The sequence below is a fragment of the Blastomyces dermatitidis genome (genome assembly GCF_000003525.1).
Source record: "Blastomyces dermatitidis ER-3 genomic scaffold supercont1.6, whole genome shotgun sequence".
Taxonomy (NCBI): Eukaryota; Fungi; Ascomycota; class Eurotiomycetes; order Onygenales; family Ajellomycetaceae; genus Blastomyces; species Blastomyces dermatitidis.
Window position 1 is genome coordinate 4,811,787 of NW_025544779.1, and position 24,922 is coordinate 4,836,708.

General features: G+C 34.7%; 5 protein-coding genes across 7 annotated transcripts; 3 read left to right on the top strand and 2 right to left on the bottom strand.

Moving 5' to 3' along the window:
* Window positions 1-15,392: 15,392 nt before the first annotated feature.
* BDCG_06437 (uncharacterized protein) lies at window positions 15,393-17,065 on the top strand (the record flags this gene model as incomplete). Its single annotated transcript, XM_045422172.1, has 5 exons — window positions 15,393-15,395; window positions 15,452-15,627; window positions 16,316-16,598; window positions 16,649-16,914; window positions 16,966-17,065. 5 exons carry the CDS (start codon window positions 15,393-15,395, stop codon window positions 17,063-17,065), a joined length of 828 nt encoding a protein of 275 aa, XP_045277873.1.
* Window positions 17,066-17,315: 250 nt separating this feature from the next.
* On the bottom strand, window positions 17,316-18,020 carry BDCG_17317 (uncharacterized protein; the record flags this gene model as incomplete). The annotated part of the gene is made up of 1 exon (XM_045426459.1): window positions 17,316-18,020. One exon carries the CDS (start codon window positions 18,018-18,020, stop codon window positions 17,316-17,318), a length of 705 nt encoding a protein of 234 aa, XP_045281693.1.
* Window positions 18,021-18,072: 52 nt separating this feature from the next.
* BDCG_17318 (uncharacterized protein) lies at window positions 18,073-18,624 on the bottom strand (the record flags this gene model as incomplete). The annotated part of the gene is made up of 2 exons (XM_045426460.1): window positions 18,073-18,572; window positions 18,621-18,624. 2 exons carry the CDS (start codon window positions 18,622-18,624, stop codon window positions 18,073-18,075), a joined length of 504 nt encoding a protein of 167 aa, XP_045281694.1.
* A 189-nt stretch (window positions 18,625-18,813) lies between these two features.
* On the top strand, window positions 18,814-19,681 carry BDCG_17319 (uncharacterized protein). Its single transcript, XM_045426461.1, has one exon. It carries the CDS (start codon window positions 19,035-19,037, stop codon window positions 19,338-19,340), a length of 306 nt encoding a protein of 101 aa, XP_045281695.1. The 5' UTR covers window positions 18,814-19,034; the 3' UTR covers window positions 19,341-19,681.
* A 656-nt stretch (window positions 19,682-20,337) lies between these two features.
* On the top strand, window positions 20,338-23,252 carry BDCG_06439. Of its 3 annotated transcripts, none has more exons than XM_045422173.1 (3): window positions 20,338-20,701; window positions 20,754-20,882; window positions 20,944-23,252. In XM_045422173.1, the coding sequence occupies exons 2-3, from the start codon at window positions 20,826-20,828 to the stop codon at window positions 22,405-22,407; spliced, it is 1,521 nt and encodes a 506-aa protein (XP_045281696.1). In that variant the 5' UTR covers window positions 20,338-20,701; window positions 20,754-20,825; the 3' UTR covers window positions 22,408-23,252. The 3 variants fall into 3 exon arrangements, with proteins under 3 accessions (XP_045281696.1, XP_045281698.1, XP_045281697.1); XM_045422175.1 differs by having other exon boundaries at window positions 20,537-20,701; window positions 20,754-20,887; window positions 20,944-23,198; XM_045422174.1 differs by having other exon boundaries at window positions 20,537-20,882; window positions 20,944-23,198.
* The last annotated feature ends 1,670 nt before the right edge of the window (window positions 23,253-24,922 follow it).

Here is a 24,922-nt window from a genome sequence, read left to right on the forward strand (position 1 = left end):
TTCTGTCAAGCTCTTGTTGTTTAGGAAGTGACCCCAGATTTGTATTATCAGTGAAGACTTCGCACGGAGTACTTCTACTCTGAAGATAATGTCACTAGATCTCAAAGAAATTCAATAATTGTTAACATCTTCTGATCATAAGTATTATATCTTCTCTGTGTGAGTGATAACTTCTTGAAGAAGAAGGTCACTGATCTTTATTCACAGTATCTTGTAAACTCTGTGAAAAAGTCTTCTTTCATAGACAATTTATTATCTATTTCTTCAGAAGTGATTATTCTCTGATTCTTTTAATGTTAAAAAGTCTTCAGTGTTAACTGTGAAAAGATTTCATAGATCTCATTTCTGAATGCATCAGTCTCACACTGACTGAATAAGTCAGGGTTAAAGTGATTCAGTATTGTAATATCTGTAAAAGCTTGTTTCAATTCTGCAAATATCTGCACAGTGTCTTGAATAAGAATAAACAGTTCTGTTTTTCTGTCTTTCACACTTTTCTTTAACAGATCTGTAAGAGGGGCAGTAATCTATGAATATACATAGATGAATTATCTGTAGAAATTCATAAATTCTAGAAACATCTATATCTTACAGTATGTTCACAGCACTGACCAGTTCTTAATAATGAAGACTCAGCTTCTGTTCATTGAAATGTCATTCATCTCAATAATATAATCTAAGAAATTAATCTCCTGTATGTAGAATGAGTATTTTTCAGTGTTTATATAGAGTTGATACTATCTTAAGTAACTCAATACTTCTTGAACATGAGTATCATGTTCTTTCTCTGATTTTGAGAAGATTAGAATGTTATTCAGATATACTATGCAGAAGATATAACAAGGCTCTGCAGTGTCTCATTTATATAGGTCTGAAAGATGACTGAAGTATTACAATGATCAAAAGATAAAACAAGATATTTAAAATTGCTGTACTTGATATGAAAAGTCATTTTTCAAACATTGTCTTTATTAACTCTGATTCTATGATAGATATCTTGTATATCAATCTTTGAGAATATCTTTGCTTCAGATAATTGATCAATTATCTTGTTAATTAATAGTAATGAATAGTGATTCTTAACTGTTATCTTATTGAGACCTCTGTAGTCTATGCATAGATGTAGTCTATTATTCTTCTTGAATACAAAGAGTATAGATGTTTCTGCTGAACTCTTTGATAAATGTATTCAGTTCTTTAATTGCACTTCTTCAAGATATTTATGCAGAACATTCAATTTCTTTACAGATAAGTTGTAAAGAGACCTGTATAACACTGTTACACTGTCTTCAAGACAAATCTTATATCATATCTTGATGTCAGAAAACTTCACTGCTTCTCTTTCTAAAAAGATATTCTTATAATCTGTAAAGAGACATTGTATACATCTGTCTTCAATGATAAATACTACTGCTAATCTTACAGTGAGAATGATGACTTCTTCATCTATCTTCAAGTTTCAATCATCTGCTACACAGTATATTAACTCTATCTTTTTCTCAAGATTCTTCTGATGAAACTCTTCAGATTTCTCTATCACTGTCTCTTTATTAATGAGGCAGTACTGTTATGTCTGAGTGACTTATTCAATGAGAGAATTGTTTTCTCTCAACTACAGAAGATCTAAAATGATGTTCTTATCTATGATATTAACTATGTGAAGAAGTAGACTGCTCTTCTTGAAGATTTCTTCTGAATCTGTAATCATACACTTTGCTTAAATTATGTTAAAATGATGATATTTCATTTTATCAGTAAATTTTACATGATCTGACAGATCTATCTTCTTTCAACTCTTTATCAAAGAAAAGAAATAGAATATAAAGTTAGTATTTACTCTGAAGTCAAGTAGATATCTTACTAGTATCTTCTCATTCAGAGTATGTATTATGATTATAATATGAACTCAGAGACATGAGAATTGTCAATTCTTTTCTTTCTCTTCTTTATCTTTTATAAATACATTTATCAGAAGAGAAGTTAACTTTAAGAAGATATCTTCTCAGTTTCTTCTCTTCTTCAGCTTCTTACAATCACTGATATAGTGATCACTAGCTCTGCAGTTGAAACAGAGATCTTTGTCAAATCTTTTTTAATATTTCTTCACAGTGAGTGAAGAATTAGAATACTTGAAATTCTTCTTTACTTTCTCTGCACTGAAGCTATCACAGCACTGTTTAGATTCTGTTATTAATTACTTAGAAGAAGTCTTATTAGTCTTTTTCTCAGAGAATTGATTATTCAAATAGATCTGAGAAGTCAGGTTAACAAGCTCAGTATAATTGATTAATGAACTCTGATATTATAATATTATTATTTATATCTTATGAGTCAGCTTTGTGAGATAAAGCTATATTTTTAATTAATTCAAATCATCAGTCAATTTCTCTTAATATTCTTTAAATCTTGTATTGAAATTAAAAGAATTCTTATTATCTTATTAATATAATGAGTTAAATCACTGCACTGCTGTGAAGCTGTAGTTACAGTGATCTTTAATTTAATTTAGTAGAAAGTTCTTGAATTCTTCTTAAGTCATAGCAGTATTGATACACTCAAGCTTTCTCTTCTTAATAGTTCAAGTAGTTGCAGAGATGTCTTCAAGAAGATTGATGATATATATTACTTATATCTTATGAGTATTATACTGACTCAGATTAAGGCAGAATTTTCATTTAAGAGTACAGATAAAGCTGTGAAATTCAGATAAGATATTTTTCTTATATCTCAGAGAATCTCTGATCTTAATCTCTCTATTCTCATGATAGATATAGATGTGTAGAAGCTGCAGCAGTAACAGAGTGATTGAAGAGCTTATATTAAAATGTGCAGTAGTATCAGAAATCTTAAATTCCTGCTGAGATAGAGATGTACACACTCTAGAGAATGATGTAGTGTTTCTCTCAGAGAGTGAGATTGAGTCAGTCTCAGTGTGAATACATGAGATTATATCAGTCTGTTAGAGCTTGACTGATTCAAATATATAATCAGATTGAGTGATTTGAATTGTAATATAGCAGAACTGAAGCAGTGACTAGTTAGCAGTATTATATAGAGATAGTTGTTTGAGAAGCTGTATAAGTGAGCTTGACTATCTTACTTGAATAGTGAGCTTGTAGACTACAGAGTTATTGTGAGAATATCACAGATATGATACTTAGTATACTAAGAAGATTGTATAAGATACATAGTAACTCTTGTATATATTTCAGTAGAAGAAAAAGATGAATTACTGACTTCTTTAATAAAGAGTCAGTATCTAGCTATTCTATATAGATAATAAGTGAATACTCTTCTTCTATTTTATAAGTGAGAATAGTCAGAGTGATATCTCAGCAGCATCTCATTATCAAGAAAGAGTAATCTGCTGACCTTGTATAGAAGCAGAGTTCTTATATTCATCAATTAAATCTTTCTATGATATATCTGAATGATGTCATAGAGTGGTTGGAAACCGGTTCAGATGAAATGAAATCATCCGCATGAAAACGATGAGCTGTGTGGAACCGCAATGAGGCCTTGACGCGGCCGGGAGCGTAACAGCTATGAACACAATTTAGAGACTAATAAAGAAAAAATAAAGAAAACTCATACTCACACTCTTAATACTTATGATACTCAATTCTCTCATAACTATCAATTTTTCTCTTCAAAGAAGCAGAGAGTATCATACTCACAGTACAGATAATTGTTACATTTAATACAAAGATCATTAGAAATACACAGACTTCAGAGAAGCTGAATATCAGAGTATATACAGTTGTAGCAGAGTCTTGAGAGCTGATTATCTGTATATATAATCAGATATCTCTTACAAAGCTATGTTCACTTTCTCAGTTATGCTGAAGTATTCAGCTCAGAAATAATTAAAATACAGAGAGAGAACTTATCTATTCAGACTAACTCTTATTATAAATTCATAGCATTCACATTATCTTGATTATCTGAATTTTACAGATACTCAGAGACTCATCTCTCATTGATAATGAGATTGCAGAAATGTGCTATAGTGAAAGAATCATTGATAAGAAACCTAGACATATTTGCATATATCTGATCAGAGATTGTGCAGACAAAGAGAAGATGATTATAGATCTGTAGAGCTGCAGAAGACACTGATAACATCAGAAGCTTTATAAAAACTGTCAGCTAGAGTCTGTAAGAAATTACTTATAAGAAGACTTACAGCAAAGAGAGAGACTGTACTGCTTAAAGTCAGAGACTGATCTGAAGAAGATATGAAATTAACTGCTGATCTGAAGATCAGATGCAGTGATGAGACTGAGAAGAGTGAAGATACAGTTATAAACAGTGATATTCCTGCTTCATCAGCTGATAAAAAGTGACTAGAGAAGTTATAGAGACACTTATAAGAAGCTCAGTGACAGTCAGACATTATTTATAAAGATATTGAAATTGAAAAAAATTTTATTCTTGAGAAGTTCTTGAATCAATATACAGATATTGTCAGAAACACTCTCTCTCTGTCATCTAAGTGAAAACACTTCACAAATGAATAAGAATACTTATAGTTTATAAGAATAAAAGCTGTTACAGAAAAAGAAAAAAGTAGATAAGATTCTGCAGATAAATCTGAAATATTTATACTACTCTAGAGAGATTTGCTTACACTATGAGTAATTCTACAGAACAGTCAGATCACTCTAGTAAATAAAAGTGATTATGAATCACAGATCTGAATCTTTCTATATAACTATAAAGAGTGATTACAGACTATGAATATCTTGATTCTATGATTCTACAGAGTTAATGAAAGAATGAAAAATTTCTCACAATTCTACAGTATTAAAGAACAATGATTTATAAGAATGAGTGAAAGATTAACTTATAAATACTTCTCTTTGATGAGAATAATCTCATAGAGAGTGATTCATCTGTGAGATGAATCTGTGTGATGATCACATAAGAATCTTATAAAAATAATTAAGAGTTAACTGAAATTCTTCTATATAAAAGATGTGAGATGAATCTGTATAATAGTCAGAGAAGAATCTGTAAATTATAAAGAATCTTATGAAATAAGAAACTGAGTAACAGACTCTTTTCTCTTTATAATAATATGAGATTTTTCCTCACTGAGGTTTTTTATAGATATGAAGAATTTTTAGTGAGTATTACTGCAGCAGTGCTGAGCTGATTCTATGAAGTCACTCAGTGAAAGACTTCACAGACAAAGTCTTAGAGAGGAAGAAATATGTAAGAAATCTCACTTCTTATGAATTCTTTATTTCTATTTCTATCTCTCATGTAATCAATAGAGCTAGCAGCTCTTAATTACACATAACTATATAGACTGAAGTTCATGAATACTATTCACAACTCAGCTTGAATACTATTATATATTTAATCTCTACATTTTATCTTTCTACTGTGAATACTTCTAGTAGTTAACAGTACATATCACGCCAAGCTGCAAACACCTGAATAATCGCCTGCGAGCACTTATTCTTACAAGAAGACATGATAATAATTTAAGAAAGATAACAATTTATTTTCAATAACTGATCACTGATATGTGTAAGAAGAATTAATATAAGAGAAAATAATCTTGTTTCTTAGCTTAGTTATAATTTTAGTACTAACTCAGATTGAATATCATCAATGTATAAAAGTAAATAAACAATCTTAATTAATCTCTGTCATATTTCTTGAAATATATTAATATTGTGAAAGAGAGTGTTACTAAATTGCATTATCAGATAATATTATTAAAAATATATTAATGATTGTAAATATCAATGTTGAAAAAATGTTGATACTTATACATTATAGATATATATATATATATATATTATTTCTGACTTGATTACAACTTGTACAATAATTTTTAAAAACTCAAAATTAATTTCAATTATTAATAATTATGAACTTATAACTAACTAATATAAAAAGAAAAAAAGTTTTTCTACTCATTATCTTTCTACTCTTTCTCATTCTTCTTATCATTCTTTATAATTCAGTTCTCATTCTTCTTCTTCTTCTTCTTCTTCTTCTTCTCATCTGAGATGATAATCATCTCAAAATCTCTCTTCATTGTCTTCTCAGAGAAGAGTTTCTGCTGCTCTCTCTCAGCCAGGTCAACCTGTGTCTTAAAATCCTGCATTTTCTGATCTGCTGTCTCGGGTTCCATCTCAGTGATAAGCAGATTGATATGCTCAGAGAGTAGAGCTGTCTTCTCAATATTCTGAATTATAAAGTGCATTTGAGACCTGAATAAGATCTCAATTCTCTTCTTCTCTACCAGCTTCTGCTAATCAATTAGAGAATAGAAGTGTTATCAAAAATTGTTATCTCTTAATAAATAAAAAATTTATCAGTTTTAACTTCTTTGTCTTCTACTTTAACATTCTCTGAATCTTCTTCTATCACTATTTATTTACAGTAATACTCTTCTTCTCTCTTTCTCTCTTTATCTTGATCTTAAATTATTCTCAGAACTTCTTCTGATTTCACTGCTACTGTATGAGACTTCTCACTATCTTCTTCTTCAATCTCTCACAGATGATGTTATCTGTATTATTTTTATACTTAGTTCAGTCTAAATCTATCAGAAGTGTTACTTAAAATTGTTATTATTCTACTCTCTTACAGAGTCTCTTTAAGACATTATAACATGTCTTGTGATCTGTCTCTTCTTACTTGAATATCTTCTTCTTCTCTTTCTTCAATCTGTGACAGCGCTCACACGTCTTGATAATCCGCAGAACTGTAGAATATTTAAAGAGAGATGATATAATTGATTTCAGTAAGTGTTGAAAAGAAGTGAAGATAGAAGAGATGATCAGAAATGATATAATAATAATAATAATAATAATAGTAATGATGATAATGATGATAATAATAGTGATAATGATAATGATGATGATAATAATAATAATAATAAAAGAGAGAGTGTATTGAAATATATTACTAACTTACTAAATATAAAGAGACTTAAAGAAAATATTAACAGCTTTCAGTAATGTACAGAAACAGCTACAGTGTTGTATAGCAATATCATCTTCATTCAATACATACACTGTTAATATTCTTTGTATGCAGTTATTATATAATCTGTATCAGAGATACATGCAGAAAACAGATCTTTATTACTAGAATAAATGATTGCAGCAATTCTCTGTTTTTATATTATAAAGATAAGTTATTCTCATTTCTTTCTTCTCTCTTTTCTCTTCTTTAATCAATCACTAATTTCAAGCTGGTATGAAAACTATTAAAACACTCTCAGAAACTCTCAAATTGAAGAGTATAGACTAATTAAATTTTAAACATAGAAGAAATTAAATTATCTTCTATAGATTTAATTATTTATTCTCTTTTAAATAAAACAGCAGTTGCATTTCTCTTCCCTCTCAATCAAATGAAACATAGCCTGTGAAAAGCAAGTACTATGCCAGACTATAATGATCAACACAGTCTCAGTATACAGAGCTGTATATGCACAGTGTGTACTGAACTGAGAGACTGTATGAGTTGTAAATCAGTAGCAGCATCTCAGAGAGAGCTATACAGTATAAGAAAGCTATAACTCTCAGTCACATATACAGAGAATAAATCACTGTAGTAAGTACATATGCATTGAAGTAACACTTTTTAATAACACTCAGTCTCTGATATGATGAAAATAAAGTCTCTCTGTGAGATTCATTTCTATCAGAAGTCAGAGAATCTTATATTTCTCAAGATTATCTTTATATAGACTGATCATGTGACTGTGTCTGAGATCAGAATCAGATTTTTTAATAGTCTTATTATCAATTCAACTGATTTCATTACACAGTTTTAACATTAGATAGTAGTTTCATACTGTCTCAGTGAAACTTACTATCTACTCTTATCACATTTTTCAAATGAGATCATGATTTTCACTTCTCAATTTAAATTATTTTTATTGCTTTAAATGACTTTAAATCTCATTTAAGTGTTATCAAAAAGTGTTACTTTTTAAAAAATTAAAAATAGTCTAAAAAAAACCTTAAAATGTCTAAAAATAGTAACTTTATATCAAGAATGAGACTAAATGAGATCAAATGAGATCACTTTCTCATTTTTTTCAAGTCATGGTCTCATTTTAAAATCTGATATATAGTCACTTTTGTAACGTGGCGGAACCGAAGCGGTGGCTAGTCGGCGGCGACACGTGGGGGTAGTTGTTTGGGAAGCCGTATGGGTGGGCTTGACTATCTTGCTTGAATAGCGAGCTCGTAGGCTACAGGGTTATTGCGAGGATATCACAGATATGGTACTTAGTATACTAAGAAGATTGTATGAGGCACGCAGTAACTCTTGTATATATTCCTGTAGGAGCAAAACGAATCGCTGGCTCCTTTGATGGGGAGCCAGCATCTAGCTATTCTATATAGACAATGAGCGGATACCCTCCTCCCATTCCACGAGCGAGGATAGCCGGAGCGATACCTCAGCGGCGCCTCATTGCCAAGGAAGAGTAATCTGCTGACCTTGTATAGAAGCGGGGTTCTTATATCCATCAATCGGATCTTCCTATGGATGGATGGAATCATCCGCATGAAAGCGATGGGCCGTGTGGAACCGCAGCGGGGCCTTGGCGCGGCCAGGGGCGTGACAACTTTGCATAGTTTTTTGATAGCCAGTCTCAGTGGGATTCACGTCAAGAAATGTATGAAATCAGATCAAATGAAATCAAACATGAAATTCATGATTTCAGCGGCCAGTCTATCTTTACATATCTTATCTGTGAAATTAATGAGAGAAATCATCAATTTCAGCATTCTGCTCTTAATTCTATTCAAGTAACAGCAGAGTTCACTCTGACCACACTTTTTAAGTGTATGTTTTCTAATTATTCACATTTATATAGATATATACTGATTATTTATTAGATGATGTTAAAGAAATGATTTATCATGACTGTGTTACTCTTACTATGAGAAATACATGATTAATAATAAATATTATGAAGACTCTGAAAAGTGAGTATTTTAAGAATACTGTGACTCTGTTAGACTGGCCGCTGAGACTATGAATTTCACATTTGATTTCATTTGATCTGGTCTCATACATTTCTTGGTGTGAATCCCGCTGGGACTGGCTATTAAAAAAACATGCAAAGTGACTATATATCAGATTTTAAAATGAAATCATGACTTGAAAAAAATGAGAAAGTGATCTCATTTGATCTCATTTAGTCTCATTCTTAGCATAAAGTTACTATTTTTAGACATTTTAAGGTTTTTTTTAGACTATTTTTAATTTTTTAAAAAGTAACACTTTTTGATAATGCTTAAATGAGATTTAAAGTCATTTAAAGTAATAAAAATAATTTAAATTGAGAAGTGAAAATCATGATCTCATTTGAAAAATGTGATAAGAGTAGACAGTAAGTCTCACTGAGACAGTATGAGACTACTATTTAATATTGAAACTGTGTAATGAGATCAGTTAAATTAATAATAAGACTATTAAAAAATCTGATTCTGATCTCAGACACGGTTATATAATCAGTCTAGACTCTGTGATCTTGATTTTTTTTTATTTTTATTTTTTATTTTTTTCTTTTTCTTTTCTTTTTTTTTATTTTTCTTTCTCTTTCTATCTCTTTTTTTCTTTCTCTTCTTTTTTTCTTTCTCTTTTTTTTTTTTATTGTGATTTTTTCTTGTTGTTTTATTTTTTGTTTTTTTATTATTTTTTATATTTTACATTTTTTTTTAATTAAAATGATATTGATTATAATCTATATTTGAAAAAGTAATGATATTTAATAACACTCTCTGTTAAATTTTCAATAAATGAGCACTATGTTATGATATTATGTAAGTGAGAAATGATTTCATAGTCTCATTTAATGCTATTTTCAATAATGAGATCAGAATGAAAATGTGACTAAGAATTCAAACATATTCTTTATCTGAGACTAGATTTTTATTTGAAAAGTGAATCTGAGATCTTTAATATTTGAAATAACAGAATTTGAGATCAATGTAATGAATACAAACTATAATCAGAAGTAATACTTTTAGATAATATAATAACTATAAAGTTTAATTCTGATCTCAGACACAGTTATATAATCAGTCTATCTGTATCTCTCTCTGCCTTCTCTGTTTCTTTCTCTGTCACTTCTCTTTAATCTTCTACATCTGTTTCTGTGTCTGATTCTCCTGCTTCTGCTACCTCTGTTTTTATAACTCTTACTTCTGCTACTTCTGCTCTTTCTGATTTTACTGTCTCTGCTTTCATTATCAGCTCTCTCTGTTTCAAGAAAATATTGTATAGACTTAATAAATCATGTTTATTAGTATATACACTTCTGTCTTTCTTACTAACTTCTAGAATAATTTATTGTACAAAGACTGTGTATAATATAACTATCTGAAGCTTGATTATAAACACTGATTATTATATTCATTTTAAATATTCATGATAAGATAATTATTTATTTATATCAGAGAATCATCTCTCTTCTTAACAGTATTAAGATTATAAGTCTTTTTCTTTTTCATCTTTTCTTTCTGACACTGATTTTTCTGTTCTTAGAGAAAATTATTATGAGTTTTACTATGTACAAGATCATGATATTCACAGATACTAAGAAACTTTTCATAATTATTAAATTCAATATTACAGATACATTCACTCTGATAAATTTCTTTGAAATGATAGATCTGTATCAGTCTATTCTCTGATATCTGTTGTCTGACTTTGTAATGCAGATGAAAGATATTCATATTTTCAGAAATGAGAATATGAATATCATACTTTTTTACACTTATGAGTGTGAGACTTGTACATCTTATCTGAGATATTATTATAAGAATGAGCTGTTCATACACTGTATTCTGCTTTCTGTATTTCTATGTGTCTCTCTCTCTCTTTCTGAGAAGTCTTATGTGTGTTATAATTGCATGTATAATTCTAAGACTAGTAGATATTCATTCAGTAATTGTTATCTCTACTTTTTACAGTTTTATACACTAATAATAGTTCTTACTTGCTTCAGTATCAGAGACTATTCTAATCAAAGATAATAACACTGCTGAGACTACTCTCTTCTATCTCTAAGCTTCTCTCAGTGCTTTCTCTCTCTTCTCTGTGAGAAAGATTATGTATATATTAAATTATAAGTATTCAGCTCTGAATGACTTCTGCTGTTATTTATTCAGTTCTGTATCTTCTTCTTCTCCTGTTTCTTCTATCTCTGTTCTCTCTACTCTGACTTCTGATTCTGTGAGTTCTGTGCTCTTCTTCAATTTTTTTATATATATGTCACATGTGTACACATTTCTATATTGACATTTCAGTCAATCTTATGATAAATGATATTAATGTTGTACACAGAGTGATAGAGAAATTGAAGACATGTACAGTGTTGTTGTAAGAGCAGCTTACAGCTCTTAAATCTCTTATGAATTTTAAGTTTTGATATTTTCTTTATTTTTAATGTTTTTCAGATAATGTGATGTTGAAAATAGATTAAATATATAGTGTATGAAAATGAATGAGATGTGTATGATAATATTTATCTTTTATAACTGACTCTTATAGTTGATAATTAATTCATTTCTCTTTTCTTATACTTTTTCTTTGTCTGCTCATTACTACTCTTACACAATCTCTATATAATACAGTGTTCAGTGACTAGGTTCAGCAGCTTTCATCTTTTATAATTCTATCTCATATATTATACTGTCTCTCTTCACTCACTTAGATCACTACAGTAAATAACTTATTAAAACTAATCTCATATGATCTCTGAGCATTCTCAGAGATTAAGATGACTTAATCTTATATATTTATAAATGTTTCAGATGCTTCATTCTCTGTTATCTCTATAATTGAACTGATATAATCAGTTAAATTCAACTCTGAATTTCTTTTTCTTCTGCAATCTGACTTATATATAAGTCTGCTACTTTGAGACTGCTTTTTACTATGTTGCATCTACTGTCTACAGCATGTTATTATATGACTGACTACAGTTTTATCACTTATTGAAGTGTGATATTTATTTGATTTCTTCATTTCTTCTCATTCTTTTCTTATAATTATGAAAAGATTGAAATAAGTGAGATCATCTGATTCATAAGTATCTATAATTTCTCTTACTTTGTGAGACTTTTCAATTATAAGCTTCTTCTTTTTTAATACTGATAATAGTGCTGTAGATGATTATAATCTACTCAGATCTTACATCTTTATCTTTATAAGATGTGAATTATTTATCAAGTTATATAAGATCTGTCTCTCTGATTTCTTCAATGTGTAAGTTCTCAGAGAATGTGATTTAAGTATTTTATAGAGTTCAAATCATCTAGATTGAAACTTCTCAGAACTCTCATTGTGTATAAGAACTCATGTTTTCATCTTAAGACTTGATTTCTTAACTAGTGAATCTTGTATTCTTTTTAATTGAATTGCTCAGTTCAGAAGTAACTCATTAGCTTTTATATATATATAGCTAATCTCTTTCAATCTTGATTCTGTATCTGTAACTGTTGTATCTACAACTGCTACTACTGTGTCTGTAACTGCTGTTCTCTCTCTCATCTTTTCTGAAGTATTTTCTGAAATGTGTGAATGCAATTCATACAACAGGTAGAATAATGAATACTTGAAGACTGTATACTGCTGAATTTGTGTGACTAATAGTATCTGATCAAGATATTCATCTTATAATCTTATAGACTTACTCACTAGATATTTCATCAGCATGTTACTTAAGATTTCATTTAAGTATTTTATCTTTCTATTCATCTGTGTATGATATAATGTTGTTCTACAATATCTTATCTGTAACTGATCTATGAAATGCCTTATCACTTCTTCTATGAGATTTACACTGTTATCAGTTAGAATCTCATGTGACACTTCATAGTTGATATAGATCTCATTATATAGAAACTTTATTATTATCTTCTCTATTATCTCTGAAACTGCTTTCATGAATTATAACTGATCAGTCAGTAGTATAATTAATAGCAGTAATTATTCATTGATTTTCATTTAATGTTCACAGTAATATATCTATGAGATTTATCTCTTATTATTTGAACAGTTATATTTTACACTTGATCTGATATTATACTTTCTTATGTTCTAATCCTTTCTTAGATTCTTTCACAATCTGACAATTCAGACACTTGTAAGTGTATATCTGAATATTCTCAATCATGCTTGATCAGTATGCTCTTAATTCAAGTACACTTATAAGTTCAGAGCTTTCTAAGTGACTGAATTTCTTGTACATGTGAGTTATCAAGTCATGTCTAAATGAATATTCTAGATAGAGAGCTTTTACATATTCTAGATTATAGTAAAGCACAACATCATTTTTCAATTTTCTCAGCTTGAAGTTTGAAAGCATCTCTTCTACTACTTTTATGAGATGCTTATTATCTAATATCTTGTCATTCTTTAAGTAAGAGATCATTGCATCTGCTCATTCTGATTTCTTGCATTCTCTCAGTGTATTTAATATGAACTTCTCTTATATCTGATTTACAGAATTCTTACTTATGAAATCAGATCTGTAACTGATTGTATTAGATATTACAGTATTCAATTCCTTTCAGTATTTAATATAAAGATTGTACACTTGAAACTCTGAGATTTAATATACTAAGTATTTGAAAGGTTTTATTATTGATTGTAGATAGACAAGACTTTTATAATTCATAATCACTGTTATTATATATTTGTTATCAATATATCTATCTTATAATATCAGTACATGCTTAATCACTAGCAATTTCTTTTCATATACTAAATAATTGAGCTCAGTATCTGATAGTTTTCTATCATTATATATTATCAGATGTAGCTTGCTATTCTTACTCATCTGTAGAAGAGCATCTCTGATAGCTCATTCAGATATGTCTATCTTAATATAGAAAGATTTATTACAATCTAGTTAAATAAGCACTGAGAATATTATTATATATTTTCTCAGTGTGAGAAAAGTCTTCTCATACACAGTATTTCAGATAATTGAATAAAACTTCTTCTTTCACAAATTTGTATTTATTTCTCTTAAGAGATCTGAGAGTGATGCAGATATTTATGTGAAATTCTTAATAAATCTGTGATAATATAAGATTAATTCAAGAAATTATTATATATAATGTACATTTCTCAGCTGTGACTAATTTGCTATAACATTCAATTTCTTCAGAATAAGATATATACAGTTATCACTTACTATATATTCTATAAACTTCAACTCTTTTATTTTAAACACACACTTTATTAATTTAATATAGAGCTTATACTCTGTCAGAGTTATAAGCACTTCATTAAGATACTTCAGATATTCATTATATAAGTTTAAGAAGACTAGAATATTATTGAGATATATAAGATATAAGATTTCATTCTATTTATAAAGAATTATATTCATCATTGTTTAAAAGATAACAGACACATTTATCAGACTGAATAATATTATCAGAAATTCAAACTTTTCTCATTATATATTAAATACAGTTCACAGAACTGACAGTTTATCTATATAAATCTATCAGTATTCTGAGAGAAGATCAATCTTTAATAAATATCAGATATTTTCAACTGTATTTAACTGTTGTTAAATCTGTGACAGTGAATATTTATTCTTGATTATAAGCTTATTAAGTGCTTAATAATTGATATATATTTATCACTTCTCATCTATCTTTTTTACAAATAGAACTGAAAAGTCTCACATACTTAATAAGAGTTATATAAGATTATATTCTAGAAGGTCTGTGATCTGACACTTCTATTCTTTAAAATGCATTTGTGATAGAGAGTATACATTCTAATTAACTGATTTCATATTCTCTGTGTTAATCTCATATACAAATTCTTGTTCTGACAGTAATTTCAGTGAAAAATCTGTTTGAAAGATCTTCTTATACTTCTTCAGAAGCTTCTTTATATACTTATTCTTCTATATATTCTTTATTTTGATTTTCTCTGCTTTTAGATTCTGTATAATATATAGAATACTTTTAAATAAGGTCTTACAAATTATTCTCTTTGCTTATTAATGTGTAAGTAGATTTAATTCTTCTATATTAGAGATATGAAATGTTCTTCTCATATCAATTAATAGAATCATATGAACTGTTTTCTTCTTATCAGTTAACTGTATATAATATATACATCATTGAATCTGCAGATTGAATCTTTAAAATTAATTAAGTCTGAGAATAAGATTATATTTCATGTTCTGTAGCTCTTATATCTAAATATAGCAAGATCATTCTCCGAAGTGTAAGAAAACTCTTACTCTTATAGATGATATCAAATATCAGTGATTAGATAATCTTATATATCAGAGATTCTTTATTCAGTGAACTCTCTGCAGTCTTCAAATTGACCTGAGATACGGTGGTCCCTTGGTCGAACTTGCCATGGTAAGCTGGTCATTGCAGCTCTTCGCTTCGGAGTACTGCTAACATCGTATCAAAAGTGTCTGTACAAGCAACGAAACTTTCATGGAGTGACTGCAATTGTGATAGGTCTGAGGGTTGCTGACTACGATGCAACAATGATCCCACGGGAGCTGCGCAGAATTGTCGAATATGAGGGTAACTTTCGCGCGTGTCGCGACCATTTGAGGGACATGAGGGAGACGGGAAAGCCTGCGTTGCCTTTTATATATCCCATTTACAGGGAGTATCAGTTGTCCGTTGAAAGTCTCCGTCGGCTTGCTTGCAGAGAGTAACTTCAAACGCTGATGACTTGCTCTGGTTCGGATCATACACGGCAAGGTCGGGAATTGTGAAGAGAATCGGGAGCATGTTCGAGTTCTGTATCTGCTTTTAGATAGCTTATATCCTAATCACGTAGTTATTCATCCTTTCCTGTGGGGAGGGAAGCATACTGCTGTCATCGACGGCGCTGTAACAGCTATGTTTAATGTCCCGCTGCCAAGGCCACTCGATCGCCAATTAGCGTAGACATCTGCATCCTGCAAGGAGGGCGGTGTGTTGAGGAGGAATCCAGGCAACCGGCTGCCTCATGCAAGGCTCGACTTTGTTTGCCAAATGAATTTGCCAATCGGGCATGAAGTTAGCGACCGATATTCGCACACTTAAAAAGCAGACAACCCACCGATGCCCCCGATTTTCTAGAACTAACAACGCTCGCTCTGTTCGTCTTCTTAATCCCCAATCGACTTCTGTGTCTTCCAAACCACAAATCGAGTCCGCAAGATGGTTTCTATGCTGGTAAGAAGAACAAGCCGTTCCAGGGTTCGGAAGGTAAGGGTTGGTTTTCCCTCCGCACACCCCTGGTTGTATCGACAACTCATTCAGGGCTAATAATGGGCCAGGATATCAACGGTCGTGTCCGAACCCAACGATGCCAAGACTAAGTTATGTCACGTGTCATTCAATCAGCATCCGGCATCGTCACCCCTCAGTGAAGCCCCGCGCCGCGATGTTTGCAAGCAGGTCAGGGTGAACATGGACACCAACGTTTTGATCAGATCTGGTGACATACTAGACCTCTATCGGGACTTCGACAGAGTCTTACAGGCACTCATCAACGATGGATGGATCGTGCTGAAGGATGCCACAGATACAAACTCCATTGAGCGGGTGGCGAGCAATCAGGTGAGAATCTCCGCTCTCAGCCTCTCTTTAACTTGGCTGAAGGAACCTAGCACGTCAACCACCTCCTCGCTGGAGTGAGCCCGCAGCCCTTCAAACAAAACCTCGCTATCCTGATGCCCGCTTCCCGACTGAAAAACTCCCCATTTGAGCGCTTCCCTCGGGGGGAGACCCTAGCAGATAAGAAAGATGAGGTTCTTGGCTTGACTTGCTATCATCTCTTCGGCAAAGATAATAAGTCGCAGTGGAGGTGGCAATACGATATAGGAGGCAGCAAGGGTGATCTACCAACGGCCATTGCAGCCACCGGTGGAGACGTGTACGTGGAACCCAAGCCTCGAACAACAAGCCTGCTATTAACGTCTTACAGGATCATATGCAGTGGTTGGCTATTACGACAGCTTCCCGAGCCGGAGGCCAAAACGGACCTATACGTGGTAAATTATTATCGGTCGGACCACCCTTGGTGAGCACCATGGGTATGTGTATCGGTGGTCTACATGGGATTGTTAGGATAGTATGGGGCACTCATTGGGGAACCTGGAAGGAAATAACGTGCATCTGAAATAGACAGGTCTAGCATTATGGCAATGGGATTTTCATAAAACTGCAAATACTATTCTTCATAGAAAGTTTGCTGGTATTACTGTGTCAAAACGGACGCGACTCTTCAATGTCGCGCGCCAACCAGGCGGAGGAGATGGAGGATTGCCCGGTTTGCTAGAAGTTAGGTGAGGGGCATCCGTAGATGGACTCGGAGGGGAATGGAAACAATAGGGCTGGGTAGATAGATCCATCGGTACCGGTAGGGGGGACCTGGGAAGGATTGGGTCCGGGGCCAATCTCATAGATAGAACGGGAGAATGGTTGTAGCTGAGCTGGGTATATCGATCCGTTAACGTTGGTGAGCGGTAGTGGGAAGGGATCGGGACCGAAGTTGATCTCATAGATAGAATGGCTGGAGAATGGCTGTAGTTGAGCTGGCGGTACTGGGGAGGGGTTGAAACCTGGGTTGCAAAAATCATCCACGGACGCTGCGGAGTCGGATGACGATACTTGAGCCGAGTAAGCCATGGTTGAAGCGCAGTTACTTCGGTCACGGGCGAACGCCGAGGTGTGGCCATTGATGGATCCAGGTTTCGCTGGGGCCGTGCATGTTTTGTCGTCACCGCGCTTCCTCTTCTTTCCGCCCACGATTTCATGCAGGTGGTCATTGTCCTTTTCAACCTGTTCAATTCTCGTGCTAAACTGTTTGAATATCTTCATGACTTCTTCCCGGAGAACGGAACCGTCATCGCACCTCTCAGCTGTAGAAGTGTCGGTTGATACTTGCACCAAGCGCCCAATGCTAGAATCTCGCTCACTACCCGCCTCACTCGCTTTTCGTACGCTTCGGCCGGCGACGTGATTATCGTTCGGCTGCATTGCATATAAGGGAGACCTCCGCCACGAGAGACTGTTTCCATTAGTATATAAGCTATTCAGACAAGCGGAACAACCCACATGCGGTGCGGAACGGCCCGAAGGTTTCAATCCTAGATGTGCTTGGTTCCCCATGGCGGTCCCTCTCGTGCCTTGAGAGAGAGGACGTGCCTGCCGAAAATTCCATCCCACACTGAAAACAGAAGGTCCCGGTAAGTATCGCACGGTGGAACTGGTGGCTACGATCCCATGTGCCTCGAATGTGTCTTGGGAGGTTCTCCGCAGATTGATACGCTTTACTGCAGTGTGGCGCAATGCACTTCGATAGCCGCGGATACGTCTGATCTTGGCAATACGACGCTTTTATTTCCTTTAAGGTACAAATGCGACCGCCAAACGCCGTCTTCAAGTGATGTTCTGCCCCGACGCTGCTAATGATATCCTCCAGCACAACCACTCGCGCGTACAGACACTCGATCGTTTTGCATAGTGCCCGGTGCTGTGTATTCGGAAGTCTCTCGGGTGGTAGTTGAGGGGCCGCGACGAAACGATGCTCTAGGACGGTCCTTAGTGACTAAGTTGCAAGGTGTTGGTGCTACTTACCCATTCTGGTGGTTGAGGTTTATCCGTGGAGAACAGACCCTATTAGCCCACGTGACCCGGCGCTACCTAGGAAATGAACTAGCTTAGACCGGAAGGCATATTAGAATATTCATGGCCTGGTCATGCTCGATATATCACCTATTCTTCAGAGCATCCACAGGCTGGTCATGCCCAATGTCATCCCCAGGGGAAAAAAATCCCCTATTCTTCAGAGCATCCGTGGGCTGGTCATGCCCAATGTCATCCCCAGGGAAAAAAAATCCCCTATTCTTCAGAGCATCCGTGGGCTGGTTATGCCAGATATATCCCCTATTCTTCAGAGTATGCATGGTCTGGTCATGCCAGATGTCATCACTAGGGAAAATATCCCCGATTCTTTAATCTATTCATACCAGATTTCCCTTATTCTTTAGAATGGCATCATGGCCCGGTCACGTCAGATTCTATTCTTGGGAGGGAAATTTCATATATGTCTTTTATAGTTTGGGACTCCTATACGGCTTGGCCTGCTTGCCAGCTCTGAATGTGGGCCGAGTCGAGCGTGGCGACAAGTGGCCGCCTGGTTTGAAGAGCCACTTTGTGGAGGTGGCATTACGTCTGACAGTCTACACGTCGCGTCAGGCAAGGGGCCCGGGACCTTCATGCACGATACTCCATCAATATATGACGGGGTTTGCCGTGCATGAAGGGTCACTGATGCCAGTAGACGATTGTGAATGAGGGGGGAAAGTGAAAATATCGGAGACTACTGGCTTAGGAATACTACTGGCTTAGGGAGACTACTGGCTTAGGGAGACTGCTGGCTTAGGGAGACTGCTGGCTTAGGGAGACTGCTGGCTTAGGGAGACTGCTGGCTTAGGAAGACTGCTGGCTTAGAGAGACTGCTGGTTTAGAGAGACTGCTGGCTTAGGGAGACTACTGGTTTAGGGAGACTGCTGGCTTAGAAAGACTGCTGGTTTAGGGAGACTGCTGGTTTAGGGAGACTGCTGGCTTAGAGAGACTGCTGGTTTAGAGAGACTGCTGGCTTAGAGAGACTACTGGTTTAGAGAGACTGCTGGCTTAGAAAGACTGCTGGCTTAGGGAGACTGCTGGTTTAGAGAGACTGCTGGCTTAGAGAGAAGCAATGCTAAGTTCTGGTGCACTGTACATAATCTTACAAGTGATTTGTGATATGAACTCTTTCATCAATACAGGTAGCTGATAACTTGGCCCCTTTTTATGCTCGTCAAAAGTAATACAAGAGAATACATTTATGAAGTGTGGAGACTTGAAGAACTCTCACTCAAATTGAGTAACTTCATGTGTCTAGAAATATCTCAAGCTGAGCTAACTGAGTTGCACAGCAACTTAGGTGAATCATCATATCCATAGAAACTTCTCGTGAGTGTGTACGCCTATAGCTGTCTTCTTGCAGAAATAATCAGGCCTTCAGCTGGACGTTTCCAGCAAGAATGGCTGAAATCCCAAGGAAAAGAGCAGAAATTCTAGTGCGCTGCATAGCTGCCTGAGAGTTGAATACCATCACGTGACATATATATGTCTTGGAGGATAATGTTGTTATGTGTAGGCTACTGGGGCAAAAGAGCTCGATCACCACCAGCGCCTGCTGGTAGAGAGGGCCGACCAACCGCGGGACCCCCAACAATTATCTTCATCCGCGGGATCGGGTTAAAGATAGTCCATATGGAAATCCTAGTCTACAATATTGTTGGGCCCCAAAAATTCCGCCTTACCTTTTGGTCCAGTAAAACAGTAACCATGTGATTCGCGCAGGCAACCAAATTAGTTTGGATTAGCTCCACACATATTGAGCAGCAATCAAGCCCCTGTTCTTCCCGTTGCTTGCCTCTCATTGGCTGGTCACCAAAATCACATGATCATCATCTTTGGCTGGAATGGATTCTCCTCCGCCACATTGTCCGCTGCTGTCGTTGCCAGTGGACTGTTCCAATCTTTGTCGCAGTGCTATCGACTCACTCTTCTTGCAGGCTTCGTAGTCTGTTTTATTAATACACCACCGATATAAATGGCTTCGTGGGCCAAAAGGCAACACGTGTGCTGAGGAAAGAAAGAGCCCCACGGTGAGAGTCGTGATTCGCGCCGGCCTACTTCTCACTGATAATTAATCGACAGGTAAACATCGGTACGGACGGCCACATCCTCTTAGCCGAAGGATCACACGCCTTTGCAATACACACCAAGCCGATGAGTGTGACATCGAGCAAAGAGTCTTATCCCCGCCGACCACGAATCGGCCCGGAGGTACTGTACGACAGCCATAGCATGCCAGGTTTCTCAAGAAGAAGCTAACTTTGCAGAATAGCTCTTGCATGAACATGACCGGAAGCGTAAGCAGGTTGAGCCACTTCAGCGCCCACTCGAGCGGTTTCGAAAGCGGCGGCGGGTCGGTCATTCACCTCCAGATGAGAAAGCAGGAGACGGGAGACGAAACGAAACCAATTACCCTCTGACGCACCTATCGAACAAGCGACTTCGAACTGACAGCTGCGTCAAATATTGGCTACTGCATAACTATCGGTGGCCCAAGCAGTCATTGGAATGCGACTCAATGGAATCCTTCCTTGCACGACCGAAAACCTTGTCCCTTCGTCGAACAAAATCCAGTGCGAGTTTGAGCGTAGCGAGCGAATCTAGTTCACGAGGAGCGAAAAGTAGCCCTTACTGTGATAAGAATTGCGAATTATTTCTGGAAACCAAAAGAAGCTTCCTGTATGAGCATGAGGATGGCATCAGTTACGAGAGCAGGACACTCTGTCGGCAACTGCTGGAGAATACTCCCAAAGTTCCTAGAGGTACCAGGTTCGACGATGATGTATTCGAATCAACGTGTCGGAGGGTACAAAGAAAGAACGAAACTGGCGTCTCCATTCTCATTACAGAATTGATTGTTCCTTTTGCCGAAGACACAATTTATTCTCATAATGTCAAATTCCCACGGTTCATCGAAAGTTTTAATGAAGGTTGGGATAGTTCGATTCCGCTTGATGATGTCCAGCGACTTCCACAATCCGGTCAACTTCAACGATTCCGACTACCTCGGCCACAGCCCGACCATGCTGTGGGTTTTGCACGGCAATCCTTCACTGAAGGCCATCTCAAAAAGCTTGCACCGTTTGTCGGTGAAATCGGCGATACTTCTTTCTTCCTGGGTACGGCCTACATGTATTTTCCGTTTTTGACTTCTGAAGTGAAGTGTGGAAAGGCGGCACTCGACACGGCAGATCGACAAAATGCTCACAGTATGACTCTTTCAGTAAGGGGCATTGTCAAGCTCTTTAGATTGGTAAAACGTGAGAAGGAGCTACATCAGGAGGTGCAAGGATTTTCTGTGTCGCATGACCACTGTTCTGTGAGGATATATGGTCACTATCCCGTGATTGATGGGGAGGAGACCACCTACTATCGTCATACCATTCACAAGTTCGATTTCACCGCTCTGGACGGCAAGGAGAAGTGGACATGCTACAGGTTTATTGTTAGTGTCTACGGTGACTGGGCACCTTCACATTTTAAGAAACTATGCGCGGCAATTGACGAGTTACCAGAATTTAAGCCTGAGGAACTACAGCAGTCTGAACAGAGCCTCTCGGAAGCGACTACTGGGCTTTCTCAGGAAATTGGAGCTGTTGGCCTGGGCTCGAGCTTTACATCTCAATTAGAAGAGGAGTGTGAGCCTCTTCCTACTTCGCGGAATGATGACTTAGGAAATTTGCGGCCGAACGAAAAGAAATCTAAACAAGGAGTGCCAAGGAAAAGGCGAAAATAGCGATGCAGACAGCTAACCTGACCATGATAATTTGCCTAACCTTATTGGTATTCGGAATATCCCGCATCGCTAAGATCTGTTAAGGATCCGCGTTGTGAAGTCAAGGCTCAGAACCAGGAGTTCAAGGAATACAAATCCCAAGATATACAGGGGAAGTGCAGTTATTTTACATGGGATAAATCCAAAGTAGATAGGCGGTGGAGAGCAGCGAGAGAAAAATGGCTTGTATATATCAATCAGGCAATGCATTGCTTCAACACCATCTGAATAAGCATTTACAGTGTTAAACAATCTTTTTCAAAGAAAACAATTGCATTTGCATTGTGATGAAAATTTAAAAGCTTCAATACTTCGTGTGCCATGATAAGGATAATTAGGGGCAACAATAGCAAATGAAAAGTGGATGAGCATATGGGTCAAGCTACATGCATTTTCCCTGTTGAAGGAGTGGTCACTTTTAACCATGTCTAGATATTCGATGGCGGCTTATCGCAGTTTTGCGCACGCTGGTTCCAGGATATGTACATGGTCACCCGTCAAGTGGCCTGCCCAAAACCATTTTGTAGCATCCGCCCTAGTGGCGTTGCCGTAGCGACCGCTCCGCCTACACGTGATCTCATATGTAATATATATATAGCTGGCTCTTCCTACACGAATACAATGGATTAACCATCCCACAGGTTATAGCCCGGATAGCATGCTTTTATAAAGAATTACACTATTTTTATTTTTTTTCTCACTTTTGTTTAAAAACACCTGTGTAAGTATTGAATATGTTTACTTTGAATAGAAGAATTCTTTATCACATTTACATTGCATGTTTTAAGTGTATCTACTTAGTTAGTAATTGAAATAACAGAACTCTACAGTATAAAATAATATGTTTTTTTTTCAATTTCTTTATTTAACTCTTCTTTAACTGATAAGTGATATGTCTACACTACAGAGTAATAGAAGAAGAACTTTACATTTACATTCTTATACTCAGATATCTATTAATGAAGAATCAGAGAAAATAGATACTATATAATATATAAAAGTTATAGAAGAGATCATGAAGTCATCTATAAATAGTAAAGCAGATTATAAATCAGATAATAGCACTTTAAGCTTATAAGTAACATGTATAAAAGTGTAACATATAAGTATTATATTTAGAATAAGTTTAGATAATATAATATTAATAATATTCAATAATCTGATAGCATTCTGTAACAGAATAAGTATATATTAAGTAGTTACTTTTATAGTAGATGATTTCTGTGACAGACTGCGTCTGATCAATTATATAGACTATTCTATTACACTTCACAGATTTGAACTACTTCATTCTTGAATATGTATACTCTGATTCTCAGTCATTCTCAATCACTGATTCTCAGCTGTTATAAATACATATAGATTCTTTCACTCTGAAGCCTCATTATGTACATCATTATATATATGTATAAATATTCACTTTAATTACTGATTCTTGCATCTTCTCTTTCTTTTTCTTCTCTAATGCTTTTCTCTTTATTATATAAGACCTATTAATATTATACTGATCTATTCAGTATAGACTTCTTATACTAGAAAAATAATCATTATCTTCTTATTAGAAATGATTATTCACATATTATCTTCTTATTAGAGATGATTACTCACTGAGATATCTAAACATATAACAACATATAAGAAATAGAGAAACAGTCAAACAGTTAAATAAATACTGAGTTCTCAGATAGAAGCTTACTTATCAGTTATTCCGACTCTGTAACAAGATCTTACAAAGAGAGTAAGATTTTACAAGAGAATATCAGTAAAAAACCTGAGAGTTCTGATACTCAGATGTATAAGATATTCATATAATTACACTTCTTCAGATTTCACAGATATCACATATTTAATAAACAATATAATCATGTCTAACAATAATATGAGAGAACTTTCAAATATAAGTATAGACACAGTATCACAGTGACTCTGAGTAATATTAAAACTATAATTATAATAAATAGCTGATATATATACAACTTAACAACATCAATATGAAGAGATTCAATGATTATTATAACAAGAAACTCATGCAATTTCAACACTTACAGAATTAAATATAAAAGTGCTGAAAGAATGCTTAAATGCTCTTATATATTTCAATACTTTCAATCTCACTCTCTACTCATCATGAAGAATGAAAATACTCATGAAACTAAGTGTAGATGAAGATATCATCAGTTCATTAATTAATTAAGATTAGTATATTAATGAATGATTGAAGAATTGCATGAAACAGAAGTTTCATTTATAAATAGAAGCATGTGAATCAGTATTATAAATATCTGATAATATTATGAAATATCTTGATATTCTATTCTGAGACACTGTTATGTAATAGAAGATATTAGATTGATTACAGAGTATCTGACAGAGAAACACTTCTCTTATAACATTTATCTCTGACTTTGATATCAAGATTCTAGAAGCAGGTGATTAATCTTAAGAGAATTAATTAAAGAGTAGCATGCTTAAGAAG